The following is an 18162-nucleotide window of genomic DNA, read 5'->3' on the forward strand; positions in this document are numbered from 1 at the left end:
TTGAAAATCCCCCAAATACCGCTGGTTGAAAGTCCCTTGCAACTTTTAGAAAGTGATACCACATTAACTTAAATTTGAAACTATGCCAAATATTCTCAGTGCTTATATATTTAAAAAATTCTTAAATTTTTGTTGGTAGGAAATGTAGTTTGAGAATTTCAAAACCATCTCATAATTAAATTTAAAGGTTGCCTGCAAAATAGCATTCTCACCAATCCAGATTTATTATTTTAAATAATAGTAATCAGTATTAACAAAAACTTAAAAATCTGTGCAAGTTCATATATTCACTCTTACTGATGAAATAATTTAAATAGTGTATGTATCATGTTTTCCCTTTTAAATTAAGCTGCAGTGGATGAGAAAGAATGCAATGGACTCCACCAAACACAATATGAATCCATAGGTCAAATAATCTGTTAATTCTGACATTTAAAACAAATCAGGAGCAAAACATTAAAATTGTTTATGAAAAGGTGCAAGACATTAATCAATTAAAAGCTTTGGAAAAAGCAAGTGACAAATTGAATAGTGGAGAGCAATTCTAATATAGTTCACACACAATTTGACTTTGAAATAGATTTTATTAAATACTATTTTTTTTAAAAAAAACACACAGGAAAGGCAGAGAATTGATGCCACATCAAGATGAGGACTGTGCAAGTGTAGTCGTTAGAATTACAATTTTTTTAAATCTCTGCCGCTGTAGGAGTATGAAGAGGAAGATGGGAAGTCTCATCAGCTCATCCCAAACCAGTACAACTGTGAATATAGAGAATTCAACGATGCAACAGACCACCCATAATTCAGGTTTTACAAAAAACATACTTTTTTTAAAAAAAGTATACAGCACATTAAATGACATTTTACAAACAAAAACTTCAGAGGGGTGCAAACAGAAGAAAGTAACTGGCATTTGTTTCAGCACTCTCACTATGAATATTACTGAATTGATTATCTTTGTATCTATAAAGTCATATCACAAATATGGAAGTTTTCATCACAGACACATACAATATGCTTAACTTCCCTTTCACCGGGGATAAAGAAAACAGGTCAGAAAGAGAGACGAGGCATATTTTGCATGCAGAATTCAAAGACATATCTTGAAATTACATAATCACCAGAGCACTTTTCAAAATGTTGCTGATCCTGCATGAAGTATCATCAAGATGGAACCAGATAAACTTTTTTTTAAAAAAATAGTGAGAGCACTGAAGCAGTGTCTGGAATGAACAGGACCTGTTGCATTTAGAAATGACACAAATTACATGGCAAGATGTTTAAAGTCACAAAAAATGTGACAACTGCAGCAAGTTACTCAAAAACAGACACGATATAAAGAATTATATCAGGAAATATCAAGTTACTATACACCCATTTGATATCTAATCCATAATAAGGATGCCCTTCAGCGAACCAAAAGGCTATGTTTAGGACCATCCACTCTCTCCAGCTTTTCAAAGTGTTTCCGGGCATTACGAATATTGATAAGTGTAGCTGCAGAAGCTGAAAGAAAACAATTGTCAAAATGTAAAGAAACACTGCAAGTTAAATTGCATAAACAAATAAATATGCAATACATGAAATGAAAAGTAGAAGCTACAGCAGGATGAAGCTATATCCCAGATAGCCCCATGGTATGTTGGCATTCATAGCAAAAGGATTTGAGTACAGGAGCAGGGAGGTTCTACTGCAGTTGTACAAGGCCTTGGTGCAACCGCACCTAGAATATTGTGTGCAGTTTTGGTCCCCTAATCTGAGGAAAGACATTCTTGCCGTAGAGGGAGTACAGAGAAGGTTCACCAGATTGACTCCTGGGATGGCAGGACTTTCAAATGAAGAAAGACTGGATCGACTAGGCTTACATTCACTGGAATTTAGAAGATTGAGGGGGGATCTTATTGAAACGTGTAAAATTCTAAAGGGATTGGACAGGCTAGATGCAGGAAGATTGTTTCCGATGTTGGGGAAGTCCAGAACGAGGGGTCACAGTTTAAGGATAAAGGGGAAGCCTTTTAGGACCGAGATGAGGAAAAACTTCTTCAAACAGAGCGTGGTGAATCTGTGGAATTCTCTGCCACAGTTAACAGTTGAGGCCGGTTCATTGGCTATATTTAAGAGTAAGTTAGATATGGCCCTTGCGGCTAAAGGGATCGAGGGTATAGAGAGAAAGCAGGTACAGGGTTCTGAGTTGGAAGATCAGCCATGATCATACTGAATGGCGGTGCAGGCTTGAAGGGCCAAATGGCCTACTCCTGCACCTATTTTCTATGTTTCTAAAAGCTTCCAAACTCGGATTTGCTATCAAAGGTTCCCAATGGAAACAGGCTGGGATACATTATACAATACCACTTTTACCCACCATCATTTCCAGAACAGCACTGTTTCAGTAGGGCTGTATCTAATGGAATAGGTTCATGAAAGATACATTCAAAAGGTTTATTGTCCCATTAGTAATTGTCACACAAATAATATGGATAATTACAGCAATTATTTAATTTTAATCCATTCTCATGAGAACAATTTCTCAGTTTCTAAAGGAAAACATGCACAATGTGTATATGTTATCTTGGATTGCTACAAAAACACTGAATTACTTGTGGCACTATCACTTAATTTTGATAGGTTAGGTTAATGTAAAAAAAAAAGGCAGGATAATTATGGAGACGAGACAACAGACACTGAAATCTGGAGCAAAAGTACAAGCTGATGGAGGAACCTCAGCAGGTCAGGCAGGCCTCTCCACAGATGCTGCCTCACTCAGAGTCCTCTATCAAATTGTCTTATGGCTGGATAATAGTGATACAATGAAGAATGAGATAAAATAATAGTTCTAATGTTAAAAGCATGAAGGAATCAAATTAAATAAATTGCCATTTGAAAAGTGTTGGATGTGTTCTCCAAATGTTAACAGGTTTTAAATAAATGAGTTATAATGAAAGAAAATACACAAAGCAAAAGTGTATCTTATAACTCTTAGGAGATGGCATTATGACATTTTTGTATCTGTTATTTTAAAAAATACACATCCATCTACAGAAGTTCAGGACAATAAATTCTCCTGTTCTTGTTGCTATTTAGTCAAATCTCCCTGCTTGGTAGTCATCTTATTCAACCTCAGCCTTCTGACACTATTACTAAAATCCACAATCTGCCTCAAATATGCACTTTGGATACAAAAATGTACTTTCATCATCTCAGTAGTTAATAAAAAACTTATTGTAGGCAAATAAGTGCCAAGCAAGCATGGGCAACTAAAAATATACCTATTAAGTTACTAAAGAGTATACCTATCAACTGACCTCATCACCACCTCATATTGGGGGGGGGGGGGGGGGAGAGAAGAGAGATACTGCACAGGATCGAAATAAGCTGCACAGTATTGTAAAATTAGTCAGCTCCATCATGGGCACTAGCCTTCGTAGTATCCAGGACATATTTAAGGAGTGATGCCTCAAAAAGTTGGCATCCATCATTAAAGATCCCCACCACCCAGGACATGCCCTGTTCTCATTACTACCATCAGGAAGGAAGTATGGAAGCCTGATTCATTTAAAGATTCAGGAACAGTTACTTCCCCTCTGCCAGCATATTTCTGAATGGACATTAAACACACAATTTTAATTCTATTTTTGCACTACTTATTTAACTATTGAATACATATATTTACTTAATGGTTTTTCTCTATTATGTATTGCATTGTAATGCTGCCACAACACATTTAATGACATGCTGGTGAAATTAAACCTGATTGTGATTACGTTTTCCTTGCCTTATAGTGATCTCTCATTTCAGAGTTAGTGTGCAGTAATCTGTCAAGACAGGTTACATAAAATTCTGGAATGTGTAATTTACCATAACTAAAGAACATCATGATAGACAGCCACCAGTATAAGGAACAAATTGAGAAAGTGAGAGGAGTTCCGGGTTACTTACGTATAGATGGATCTGACATGATTACCATCACATAGGTGTTGGATGTAAAGACATCAATGAATGCTGCAAAATTGGAGTTTCTAACTTCCATACTTTGGAAAGATGCTGCCAGTTTACTACAAAGTGAGCAGAATAATAAACACTTAATGGTGAAAACCAAGACCAGTGAATCCTATAATCATTATAAAGTGTACTGTGCTTTTGTGGTCAGCAAATCCTGAACAAAGTCTAAACAAGGCAAAGGCTGTACCAGGAGTTCCCAACCTTGGGTCCACAAACACCTAATGGTAAAGGTCCATGACATAAAACAAAGGTTGAGGAGTCCCTGTTCTAGTCAGTCCGAAACACAATCTATACCAGTTTTTTGGTATCTATTAAATCAGAGATTACAAACAGTACTTAAAAGGAGAGAAACCTACTAGTGTTGTCTTCGACCCCTCAGTTAAATTTGAAACTTGGAGACCATTTATTCAACATTTTCATACGAGTTAAACTGACTTTTCCTAAACCTTATTCTTACCATCTTTAATTATTTGGATAGAGGTGTGGAGTTATTGACACTGCTGTGTATATTTGATATAATGCAATGTCCCATGTTGGTTAGGTTTTTTTTTGGGGGGGGGGGTTCTTATTTTTTTTCCATTTTCTGTAACCACTATGAGTTTGGGAGGTTATTATATATGGATTATCAACTATTTGTATTTATACCTTAACCTATTAATTATGTACTCTCAAGCTCTTTGTACTCAATGTTTCATTTATGTTTGTTTAAAATCAATAAAAAGATTTAAAAGTAGGGAAACCCAAAAATCACTTTTAACTTGGCAAAGACAAAAAAAAACTGATGAAATTAGAAATGCTACTCAGACGGCATTCCAAGGAAGCTTCCTTCAGTTCCTTGTCTACACTATACCTCAAATACTGTTCTAAAGCAAACTGCACTTGATTTCTTGTTCTCATTTTGGTGAACACAAATAAAAATTTTGTTCTTCGAAAGTTTACCTGCAGCTTAGCTTAAATTGTTTAATGATATTACTGATTTTTTCAAATCTGTGTGCATCCCTCTGTTCTTTACATTGATAGTGGGATATCACCTGAAAAAGAGAAGTTATTGTGAGCAGTCACTGTAAAAGGACAAAAGATCAAGATTAAAATGTTCCATTGAAACAGAACACTGTACCGGATATACCAATAGCACACAGCTTGCAATAATGGAGAAAAGTATAAACAATGTAACAGTAGAACTGAGAAAGGAGTGCCCTAAATCTGAGATTGCATTTAAATATTTGGTGCATAATAAAAAAAATATTTCCCACTCTTGTCATATAATACCCAAATATAGTGTATGGGAAGGGGAAAAAAAAGATTTTCTAAATAAACAAAAAAGATTTTTAAGCAAAGAGGACTGAAGACAAGATCCACTCTTAGAAGGTACAGAGATAGTTTAACCCAATTTAGATTCTTGCATTAGGCCTCAGAGGTTGTACATGCAGCTTTGTCAGAAGCAACAAAATGTAAGAATTCCTTAACAAAATAAAAATTTTTATAGTTAAATCATCCCAATTCTCAAAATTTAAGTGCAGTCATTACATTTATGTAAGTCAAACTAAACAGACCGAAACTTCTGAACCCAAATAAAATGCAGTTGAACTCAATATTCAACCAAGATACAGAAAACCCTTACCAATTTTAGACTGCACCAACCTCCACGACTCTCTTACAAAGACTCGCATTCTCTAGAAATGCCAATCTTAATGAACAATACCAGGACATATTAGGAATAATTTATATAGCAAACACTATTTAATCTAACATATCATACAGCGATAGATTTCCCAAATAAACAGATCCCCTTAGACATTAAAAATATTTTAAATGATCAACACTAAATCAGGACCTCTGTACAGATTGGGCAGCTAGTCAGAAAAAAAATTGTTGCATTAGCTTAAAGCTTAACCTTTTTAAAAAAGAAAAAAAGAAATTTGTATTGAATTAGACAAGGAAAGCACAAGAGGACTTACAGGGACTGGACTGTACTCAGGAATTCATCTTCAAATGAAGATCACTTCCCTACTTTTTCTCTTTCTGCACTACTTATTTAACTATTTAATATATATTTCTGTAACTTAGTTTTTTTCTTCTATTATGTATTGCATTGTACTGCTGCCACAAAGACAACAAATTTCTCAACATATACCAGTGATATTAAACCTGTCTGAATTGTCACTTTTTAATAGTGACAAGAAGGAAAACTCAAATTAACAATCTCACAAAAACAGTACATTTACTACAATGCGCAAGAAAGTGAGCAACTACATTACTGGGCCAAATATCCAAAGGCCTAGACTATGGCAGAGAGTTGAAATCCAACTTCAGCTACTTTTTTCAATCAAATACTCCACAGATATTCCTCCTTTAGGCACGTACGTTAAGAATAATCATGGAGGCAGGATGTATGGAAGCAATCATCTCATGAGGATCCACACAAATTAACACCACAAAGAGACAAGAAAGAATCTAGAGCACTTACTAGGAATGTAGCCCTTTCAAACAATAGCACCTCATCAGCTTCAATAATCTGAGCAAAGTTCCTCAAGTTGGTTTCTAGTTGTTGTACATTAGGGATCAGCTGGTACACGATGCTTGACCATGCCTAGGAGAAGTGCATCTCAAAAGCATTAGAAAATACCAAAAATGACATTTTGTGCATTGAGAAAAACAGTTTTTGACATGTCATTAAAAATTATCTACCTTCCTGGTAGAAAAGGTGTCAAACTTCAAACATTAATTTTTGCAATGCTATGCAGTTATAAGTGTTAACCCAGCTCCTGGTTATTCCAAAAGATGGCACAATTGGCAGGACATCTGTCACATCAAACTAAATCCCTACAAGATAACCATACAGAAGCATCTCCACAGAGTGGCAATGAGGCCAAAGATCATTTCTCCTTGACAGGAGCTCAGGCTAAATATGACATCACTACCAGCACTGTGGCCAACTTCAAAAAGTATTCAGGCAATCAAAAATTTCAGATGTTAAAATTTCCTTTCCTCTCAAATGCAAGATTATTTTCTTATTTCTTCCAAAGAAGTAGGCATCTCTCAGAACTTCTGTTACAGAAGTCCGAACACATGAGGGTTCCATCCAATATATTTTAGAGTTCAGCTGCACAAGCTTTCACAGTATCAGAGTGGTGAACTATACGATGCTCAATGCAAGGATAATTGGTTTCAACTAGGTTATTCTTTTAATCTTTTCCCAAAGCACCACACTGATTTCATCTGAAATAAAGGCTAGTATTTATATACCATTGTTCTTCTCATTTCATGTGATTATTCAGTTTCATTGCATCTATGCTACCTATCTCTACACAGACGATGAATGGGAAGCTAAGTAAAAGAAAACTACGTGCATTAAATTGAATTTTAAGAAAATATCAGGTCACCTCTAATCTTTTCTTTAAGGTTTTTGTAAAGTCTTATTACATTAAAAATTGATTTGAATTTGTCCAACTTCAAAAAATTTATAGGGGGCAATGCAATAAAATATCATGCACAAATGAAAGATGAGATTCTATAAAAGATCACACATACAACTTTCTTAAAATCTATAACATCAGAAAAGCTATCACCACTTCAACTAGCTTACTTTATACAAAGTCTCATCCCAGATGGAGGTCCGAAAGCATGTGCACTCTAGAGGACGTGACAAGCGCCTCAGATCATCTTCACGTTCCTTAAAAATCTATAAATTATATCCAGAGAGATTAGACTCAAGAAAACAAATTCAGCCTTTATACAGAAGTTAGCAATTATTCCTATTATATCTGTGTTAGGCCGTAAACTGAAGTGCTCCGTTCTGAATTTCAGTTCTGTGTCAAATGAGTACTTTGTACTCATCTAGAAACTGGCATAAACAATGCCACAAGTCAGTGTTCAAATAGGTTTACCAATGATAAATAAAAATTTTAAACTGGCATGGAGTTAATTCATTAGAAATTTTGTCACTATGGGCTGTTACTTTTGATGGCAAAGCTGAGGGTATCACAAAGATTTCAGAAATCAAAATCCATTTCACATAACTCCCATTCAAGTACAGTACTATATATTCAGTTTTTTCAGCTTTCTAACAGTTAACTTGGAACACAATTTCAGATGAGCAACAATATGACATCGAATTATATGTAAGAGCCCAAATTCTATTTTTATTAATTTACTGAACATTGAGCTATGTGACCATACCCACAGCTTATAAGAAAATCAAAACCCAAGAACCAAAGATCTAACTTTTAGGTTACTCTGTTCTGCAATTAATCCATTTCCAAAATGATTGCTCTACTTCAGCAACATGTTAAATTAGCCAGCTAGCTCACCAAGTCACGCTGATCCTCTTGCACAAGATCCATCTTGTGGACAAGACAAAAAATTTTGGCATCAGGAGAGTTTTGAAGAATTGCTTCCAGGCACGACTGGTAGTAATGCATATCTTTCTCCAATTCCCGACTTTCAACATCAAAGACGTAAATGAGAACTTCCACATTACGGAATATGTTGTCCCGCTGACTTGTAAAGTAGTTTTCCATGAACGTATCTTGGCTAGGATTTAAACATGATTATGAGTCAAACAACATCATAACAGTCCAAGATAAAATAATTCCCATATCTACCCTTCCTAGTTGAAAAGTTCTTTAAATATTCCAATCTAACCAGTATTATTATATGGTGCATCTCCACCTCCAAATAATATTGTTATCACTTTGATGCCAAATCTTATCATGATTTTATAGTAGTGGAATGGTACAAAGAAGGAAGAAAGACCTTACAACACAAAAAACTAGAGAAATGTGGGCTCCTCAGGGTGCAAGTGGCTTTACTTAATAGAAATCCAACTTCACACAAATTCACCCATACATTTTTAAAGCATTTTTACAATGTTATCTGAATTAAAAGTTTTGTGTGTTCATTAATGACTGCACGTATTCCATAAATTTATGGATAGTGTCAGGGTGAACATTTGATGGAGAAATTATATCAAGTTTAGTGATACAATATAGGTAATAGAAAATTGTGACTTGCAGAAAAGTTGATTGATGGACTACCCTGAAGAATAGAACATACGTGTAACCCAGAGATTTCCTGTATATTGGCGAGAATGCATGATTTCAATATTATATGATTCCATTATAACATAATGGGAGGGATAAAATTGTCTGTATTTACTGTGGAAGTGGTTATGGAAGCCAAGAATTAATAGATACGGACAACGGTGCCTAAGAACATACCCACAATACAAAAGAGATGAGGCAGTCTTTAAGTATATTAAGGTGCACAAGTCCCCAGGGCTTGATGATCACTCGTGCTAAAGTAGAGAAGCAACTGCAGGGGCCTTGGTAGAGACACAGTGAATTTTGGTTAATTGAGCAGCAATTTATTTGGCACAACTCTTAAAGAACAAAAACTAATTCAAGAAAATAGCTGGATTCTCTTTGCTTATTTGAGTCTATGCTGTTTAATTGGGGCAGGAGAATGTTACCAAACAGTTTCTAACTAGTGTCAGTCATTAGACATTACACTCTGCTTAGAAACATAAAAACCTACAGCACAATACAGGCCCTTCAGCCCACAAAGTTGTGCCAAACATGCCCTTACTTTAGAAATTACCTAGGGTTACCCACAGCCCTCTGTTTTTCTGAGCACCATGTACCTATCCAGGAGTCTCTTAAAAGACCCTATAGTATCCACCTCCATCACCAGCAGCCCATTCCACGCACTCACCACTCTGCGTAAAAAAAAACTTAACCCCTGACATCTCCTTTGTACCTACTTCCAAGCACCTTAAAACTGTGTTCTCTCGTGCTAGCCATTTCAGCCCTGGGAAAAAAGACTCTGACTATCCACACGATCAATGCCTATCATCTTTTACACATCTATCAGGTCACCTCACATACTCCATTGCTCCAAGGAGAAAATGCTGAGTTCACTCAAACTAGTCTCATAAAGCATGCTCCCCAATCCAGGTAACATCCTTGTCATTCTCCTCTGCATCCTTTCTACAGTTTCCACTTCATTCCTATAGTGAGGTGACCAGAAGTAAGCACAGTACTCCAAATGGGGTCTGACCAGGGTCCTATATAGCTGCAACATTACCTCTCGGCTCCTAAACTCAATCCCACAATTGATAAAGGCCAATGCACCATATGCTTTCTTAACCACAGAATCAACCTGCAAAGCAGCTTTGAGTGTCATATGGACTCAGACCCCAAGATCCCTCTGATCCTCCAGAGCCATCAGTTTTTAAATACCATCAGTTGCACGCGTTCAAAAAGCAGTGAGTTTTATCACGGCCAGTTTGCAAGAAATAAGCAGTAAGACAATTCAGAACTGTTTTGCTCACTGATGTTTCAAGGATTTGGGCTTAGGATGCCAAAAATGGTTGGGAGTGAAAATGAAACAATTTCACTACTTTAACAAGTTAGGAATTACGAAGAGCTCAAAGGTATCTACAATATTTTTGAGGGTTACAATGATAATGCAGATTGGTAAGAAGCAATCATCTAAAGCATTGCATAAAGGCAGTCTATTATCTGCGTTTAGGTGTCGATTTTGTTCATTTACAGTCAATCATAAGAACACATCAGATTAATTCCTGTCAATAACTATCAGGAACTAATACAGTTTTATAGTACAAAAGAGGTATTGGTAATGTTTTAATTCCTTCTGCATTACATTTACATACACAAATTGTTACCCAGTTAAACAATAGTTTGACTTTTTTTTTACTATTTCCACGAAACTTCTAATTAGGGCAGCCACTTAATTAGGCCAAAATGTACTGATCCCAATGTATCCCAATTAACCAGAATCCACAGCATTTGTATCTTGCTTAGCCACAGGTGAGGAACTGAAGTCTGGAGGAGGTCTAATGCTGTGCTTTTATTTAAGAAGGGCTGTGAGGGACAAGCCAGTGACCAGAAGTTTTCACCTGGATCAGTATTGCAACCACTATCATTTATCACCTATAGTAATGACTTAGACGACAATGTTGTTGACATGGTAAATAAATTTGTGGATGACACCAACATAGTGGACAGTGAAGATGGCAATCTCAACTTACAAGTGGATACAAGTAAACTTGGGAAGTGGGCCAGAGAAGGGCAAATAGAATTTAACTTAGTGTGAGATGGTGTACTTTGGCAAGTTAAACCAGAGTTATATTTACACAATAAGTTGGAAGGCTCTGGAAAACTTATTGCATAACAGAGCGACCAAGGGATATAGGTACACAGTTTCCTGAAAGTAGAAACACAGATAAAGTGAAGAAGGTATATGGCACGTTTGCCTTCACTGGTTAGAGCAATGAATACAGGAGTTGCATGTCATGTTACAACTGCACAGGATGTTGGTGGGACTGCGCTTGGAATATTGTGTGCGATGCTGTTTGCCACGGTGAAGGATATCATTAAGCTGGAAAGGGCACAGAAAACATTCATGAGGTACTGAAGGGCTTGTGTTATAACAAGAAACAGAATTAGACTGCAAATTTATTCCCTGGAGGGTAGGCAGGTGACCTTAGAGGTTTATTAAATCCTAAGGGCCATAGGTAAGATGAATGATTAGTTTAATCCCAGGACAAGGGAGTCTAATATTACAGGGCATATGTTTTAAATCTATTTCTCCTCACAAACCTATCTGAGAAGCAACTTTTTCCACTTAGAGGGTGGTGGATACATTGAATGAATTACCAGCAGAAGTGGTCAAGTGGCTGCAATTACAATGAATAGGAGAAGTTTAAGGGATATGGGCCAAATATGGGGAAGTTTGACTAGAGGAAGCAGTCAACTTGATTAGTATGAACGAGTTGGGTTATAGACCCCATTACTGCCCTATATGACTACCACAAGTGACAATAGACAATAACTAAAGATCATAACATTAGGGTCACATTAGAGTTTAAAAATCAATCCCAAATAAAATGTTTATTAAGTGAGCAATGAACAAAATATTTTTGTACTGTTAGAACAAAGACAAAATGACATTGAAAAGATAAACCAGATCCCATACAATGCCTAGAAAAAGCATTGTGCCCCCACGACTATTTTCATTCTACTGTCTCATTTTCTGAATTTAAAATATATTGAAGCAGAATTGAGCTAATCTACAAAACATTATGTCAAATCAAAAGAAAAATTCCAAAACCTGTCAATTTACTAAAAATTAAAAACTAAAATTGAGGCTAAAAAAATCCATGCCCTTCTGTAATTGTAATGCTAACTTTCCTTAGTAGCAATATATTACCTTACCAATTCACACAATTTGATGTAGAAACCTGAAGGATCATCTGTTTTCAATGAATTCATAATAAGAATACAGAGGAAACAGTAAGGTAGATTTTCAACAGACAAAACCAGAATGAAGAACATAAGCATTCAAGACAAATCAGGAAAATGATAGTAGAGAAGTACAAATCTGGAAAGGGTACAAGACCATTTCAAAAGCACTGAACATACCTTGGAGCTTAATACAGTCCATAATGGAAATGTGGGAAAAAAATTAAACAACAGCCACTCTGCCTAGGTCAGGTTGCCTCTCTAAACTTAGTCACCGGAGAAGAATGGCACTTGTAAGAGAGGCTACTGTGACGCCAACAGTGACTCTGAGGGAGCTGCAGAAATCAGTGTCTGCAAGTTCATGGCTCCACAATCTCAAGGCCTTAGACAAAAAGGGTATTTATGGAAGAATGGCAAGGAAGAAATCCCTAGCTTTAAAAATAAACATATCCTCACCTGTAATGACTTCTCAAAATCTCTCTTAGAAGATACTGCAAAGATTTGGTAGAAGGTCTTGTGGTCAGGTGAGACTAAACTGGAACTTACTGACCTCAACACTAAGCAGTAGGTGTGACACCAATCTAATTCTGTGCATCAGCCAGGTAACACCATCCCTACTGTAAAGTATGGTTGAGGTAGTACCATGCTATGGTAGGAGTTCTCAACCATTTTTATTCCATGGACCCTTACCATTAACTGAGGAGTCTGTGGACCCTAGGTTGGAAACCTTTCCTATGGAGATGCTTTTCAGCAGCAGGGACTGGAAATCGGGTCAGAATTGATTGGAAAATAAATGCTGCCACAGACTCTTCGGTTAATGGTAGGGGTCCGTGGCATAAAAAAGGTTGAGGACCCCTGCCATAGCATGATACAGAGAGATCCTAGATTAAAAACCTGCTAGCCTCTGCCAGAAAGCTTACACTGGGAAGGAAGTTTTTCTTGTAACGGGACAACAACCCAATGCACACTGCTAGAGCAACCATGGAGTGCCTTCAAATGAAGAAAATTGATGTCCTTGAGTGCCCCAGGCAGAGTCCTTACCTTAACCCAACCGAACATCTTTGGCAAGACCTCAAGATTGCTGTCCATTGCCACTCCCCAACTAACCCAGCACAGCTTCAGCAATTTTGCAAGAATGGGTAAATCACTCCATCACATTGTGTAAAACTAAAAGAGACATCAAAAAAAGACAACTGGCTACAACGGCTGCGAGAGGCGGTTCAACCAAGCAGAGGGGGATAAATACTTCTGACATTACAGTTTTTGAATATTTTGTATTTCATGCTTTACAGATCTCTGGGTTTTTTTTTGGTGCTCTACTGTGCCAAAGGGAGCATGCAATTCACAAAAAGAAATTCTTAATTAAACTGATCAGAATTCCTGGTTGGAACACTCATTTCTGTGATAAAGGGCTAAGGACTTAATACTTTGACAAGACACTGTACTTAACTGGATTGCCACAACAAAAAGAGATTAAGAATTTCTTCAGGAAATCAGAAACATTATTTTCAGACTTCTTAATTCCTTAGAATAAATATTAGGCAAGTTGCATCCTTCTGAGACGTATCCACCACATTCATATATTGTAAAATTTGTACTTTCTTTGCTTAGATTGGTTACTTGCAAGAAGAAACTTACTTTGTCAGCAGGAAAGACTTTGCTAAATGAGTACTGCAGCAGATTCCTATTCCAGTAGGTACCTTTTTTTCATTATTTTAACCCAGGGTTGAAAGTAGTTCCACATATTTTCTATTAAAACTGCAGAAAAAAATTTTGTTCTAGAGGTGGGATAGCAGTTGTGAACAAAGAATAGTGGATTAAATTTTATCAGCAATTGCATAATGACACCTACCCACCACAGTCCCATAGATTCAGGACCAGGTTTCCCAGGAACCGGACATGTGAATGCTCCACATCAACTGTGGAGAGAATTAAAAAAAAATGTACTTTAGAATCTACAAAGGGGTACCAATGTTACATTACCCAAGAAACCGTTGATATAGCGCTTTATGGCTTAACGTTAATGTATTTCCAATGTCATTGGCACAAGTTTTCACATCAGCATTGTAATATATGTAGAAAACAAATTAAGGCAAATAACAATCTAAATATTATGGGGTATTAACTTCATTTTCTCTAGCAATTATTTTACATACTGAAATGTATTACAATAGCATTTGACCATGAAGGCTGATAATGATCAAATGTAGTTTGATCAAACTACATGTACTTACTTGTAGCTGCAAGGCGTCTTGTGTCCCTGGCAATGTAGTTTGCAAAAATAATGGATCTCATGCTGGTCTTACCAGACCCACTCTTTCCCATCAACAGCACCTAGTGAAAGAACAGTAGCATTAAATAGGAGAACCAAGGATCAGAGTCCAATTTGTTTTTAGATACCTATCATCTTTGAACGGGGTCAACAGCAGCACAACCCAACCTTGGTGTAAGGTCACCAAGACTGAGACAGTTGCAGTATCTACTGCCCAAAATATATCCATTAGTACAGTGTATTGCTGTGCAGAGAATGACATTTTTCTTCACAGCAAAAAGATTCATAAATTTACTAACGATTCAACAAAAACTTGTGAATGAAATGATGGCAAATCAGGACAATCAGATAGAAAGCCCTGCCAGTGAGGCTGAGCAAACTAGTTTTTGAAGAGCTTTAATGCTATCAATGTGTGTACAGCGAAGTGTGACTTACCACATGATCCAAAGAGTCTGGCCTGGGATTTCTCAGGAGAGGTTGAATACCACTGGTAGTCAGGCAGAATCAAATAATCTTCACTGAACAATGCATTTGCTGACCACGACTCTCAGATAACAATTGTGTTAAATCCAACAATAGCTATCTGAATATTGGATACCCATGTGTCATCGGTGATTCTTCAGCCACAAGAGAATGCTATAGCACACAGCCTACAACTTTATGACTAGGCATAGCCCTCATCTTCCATTATCATCAAACCATAGATAAAATCTGGTTCAAGGAACAGAGGACTGCGGCAGGTGCAATCTTAGGCAGCTGTAAAAATGTTGCAGCAATGCAATAAAGTCACTCAAGCATGGATGTGACAGAATTGTGGAGCTTGAATCTACCCAATTCATTTTGGGAACATTTAATTTTGCCGGTGCCATTCCACTCTTTAATATTATGGGGATACATAACTGGACAATTAACTGAAGTGACATATCCACAATGTCACAGCCCAGTACTTTATCCAGAAGAGAAATCTCAAATACAAGCAAACAATTGCCAAGTGGAATCCATCTGCACTTGCTCCCAAAATTCTCAGTCACAAATAGAAATTACTGAGCAGATAACTTCATTCTGATATTAAAAAGTGTTGACTGAAATAGTTATCATTAAGAAAAAAATCCAAGTTTATAATTGAAGGTAGTTGCAGTGTCATGCAGCAAATAGGAATCACTAAAAGAGGGAGAACGGCAAAGATAGAGTTTTCAGTTTGATTAAAGAATTCAACAGACTACCCTCTGCAACTCACAAAACTTAACATGGATGCAAACCTTGATATGATTAGTCATGGACTAAAATAGTCTGGGTGGTGTGTAGCTGGAGGCAAAGGAAATGAGATGCAGGGAGGGCATTAAAGAAGTGCAACCATAATGTGGCAAAAACATGGATAGGGGTTTTAGAGAGGGGACACGCTGTCTTGATGGTAAATCGCAAATGAGGAGGAAGTTTCTGGAAGTGCCCTATTTGGGACAACCCTGCAGAGGGCATGTTGACTTCCAGAAAAGTGCCACAAGGAGAGGTTAACCTCCCCCCCCCCCCCCCCCCATAGGAAGGGAGAAGATGTAAAAGGGGTTTAGTTACCCATTACCGTCATTCCGTTGTCCGGCGAACGCCACTTTACCCTCCAAGTAACCTATTGCCGCTATTACCTTTTTCTTCATGGCTGTACTTGGCATCCCCCGCCTACTGGAGTTGCAGATTTACCCCAAGCTTTGCCCGTATTGTGTCCGCCTCTAGGTCACAGCCGTGGAGCTTCTGGAACACAACAGGCCACAGTCACGCGCTTCGCCTGCGTCATTTACATGGTGACCACTTTACGGCGTCGCTGCTCCCTTCTCCCAAGGAGTTCTTTGCGATACTGTCGCAAACCGTCCGCGGCGCTCCAGTCACCGCCCGAGTTCCGGAGACGCCGACAGAAGTTCAAATGTGTGAAAGAAATTGTTTTAACCAGGCAAATCTCCAAGCAGAGGTTAACAACAAAGAGTTAACAAGCGCGTTATAGTTAGAAAATTAATCTCAGGGTTGTACATGTAAATGATAAGTTTGATGTTATTAAGAAGTTCAAATTATATTTTAAAATGTATGCATACTTAAAATTAGACTGCTAATTCATATTGCGGTGCATTATGTATCCTGGGGTAAGAGTAGGACGGATCCTTCAAAATCTCGGGGCCTATAGATAAGTAGAAGGTCACAGAAGTTTTTAGGGGTGGAGGAATCTAAAACAAAGCACAGGTTTGAGGTGAGGGGGGAACCTAAGGGAGAGATTTTCACCCACGGTGGATGGTATGCGGAACCGGTCGAGTTGTATTCGGCTTTGTGGAACCGGATGGGCCCCGACCTGCTGGAAGTGTAGCTATGCTCCTGCTCATGTCAGAATCCATGAGGAAGGGCATCATCACCCTCATCTACAAGCAGAAGGGGGAGAGGGAAGACATTAGAAATTGGAGGCCCATCTCACTCCTGAATGTGGACTACAAGATCCTGTCCAATGCTATCGCCAACAGGGTCAAGTCTGCACTGGAGCAGGTGATCCACCAGGACCAAACCTGTGCTGTACCGAGCAGGAAGATCTCAGACAGCCTCTTGCTGCTGAGGGACACCATCACCTACCTGCAGGACAGGGGGTGGATGCCTGCCTGGTCAGCTTGAACCAGGAGAAAGCCTTCGACAGGATATCGCACACGTACATGGCAGATGTACTCTCCAAAATGGGATTTGGGAAGGGAATCCGGAATTGGATCAAACTGCTCTACACAGACATCTGTAGCGCAGTCCAGGTCAATGGGTGGGAAACAGACAGCTTCCCCATCAGGTCTGGAGTCAGGCAGGGCTGCCCTCTCTCCCGTCTTGTTCGTGTGCTACATAGAACCCTTTGCCGAAGCCATCATCTTCAGTCCTTGATTAATTATAGTATCTGAAATACATTGGGACAGGTTCTTGGGTAGGAAAAGTTTAGAGGCATATGGTTCTCATGAAGGCTCATGGAAGCATCTTGGTCAACATGGCGGGGTTGGGTTGAAGGGCAAGTTGCCCTGATGTGTAACTATGACTCTAAATGCCTGTCAATCTCCCCCTCCACAATTCTCTGTGCCAGAAAGTTACAAAGAGCCAAGATCTTCTGAACAAGGAAATTCCTTCTCATCTCATCTTAAAGATGGGTCACTAACTGCATAGGTTTTCTCCAGGGGCTCCAGTTTCCTCCCACATCCCAAACATCCATAGGTTAATTAATTATCTGTTGTAAATTGCCCCTTCTTTGTGGGGGTGTTGTAGAACCTGAGGAGAATTGATGAGAATGTGGGGAGGACAAAGATGGGATTAATGTAATATTGCTAAAGTATATTAATATCCCCTTCACCCTGCACAAATGACCCTGATGAAGATAGACCATATTTACATTGTTAACCCATAGCTCTATCATACTGATTCCAGGTTAGGATGTGTCATCTCAGACATGAGAAAGTCTGCAGATGCTGGAAATCCAAAGCAACACACACAAAATGCTGGAGGAACTCAACAGGTCAGGCAGCATCTATGGAAAAAAGTACAGTCGACATTTTGGGCTGAGACCCTTCATCAGAATGTATTATATTGACAGCCCCCTTGCTTCTGGTTTATGTCCTGGATTGGGGG

General features: G+C 38.1%; 1 protein-coding gene across 2 annotated transcripts; it reads right to left on the reverse strand.

Annotated features, from left to right (window-relative positions):
• Positions 1-564: 564 nt before the first annotated feature.
• rraga (Ras-related GTP binding A) lies at positions 565-16332 on the reverse strand. 2 transcript variants are annotated; one of them, XM_059977226.1, is made up of 9 exons: positions 16176-16332; positions 14501-14600; positions 14119-14185; positions 8313-8535; positions 7589-7684; positions 6470-6592; positions 4942-5033; positions 3940-4055; positions 565-1509 (listed from the first exon to the last, which is right to left on the reverse strand). In XM_059977226.1, the coding sequence occupies exons 1-9, from the start codon at positions 16200-16202 to the stop codon at positions 1412-1414; spliced, it is 942 nt and encodes a 313-aa protein (XP_059833209.1). In that variant the 5' UTR covers positions 16203-16332; the 3' UTR covers positions 565-1411. The 2 variants fall into 2 exon arrangements, with proteins under 2 accessions (XP_059833209.1, XP_059833210.1); XM_059977227.1 differs by having other exon boundaries at positions 16108-16244.
• Between the last annotated feature and the right edge of the window lie 1830 nt (positions 16333-18162).

This window comes from Hypanus sabinus, chromosome 8 (genome assembly GCF_030144855.1).
Source record: "Hypanus sabinus isolate sHypSab1 chromosome 8, sHypSab1.hap1, whole genome shotgun sequence".
NCBI classification, from domain to species: domain Eukaryota; kingdom Metazoa; phylum Chordata; class Chondrichthyes; order Myliobatiformes; family Dasyatidae; genus Hypanus; species Hypanus sabinus.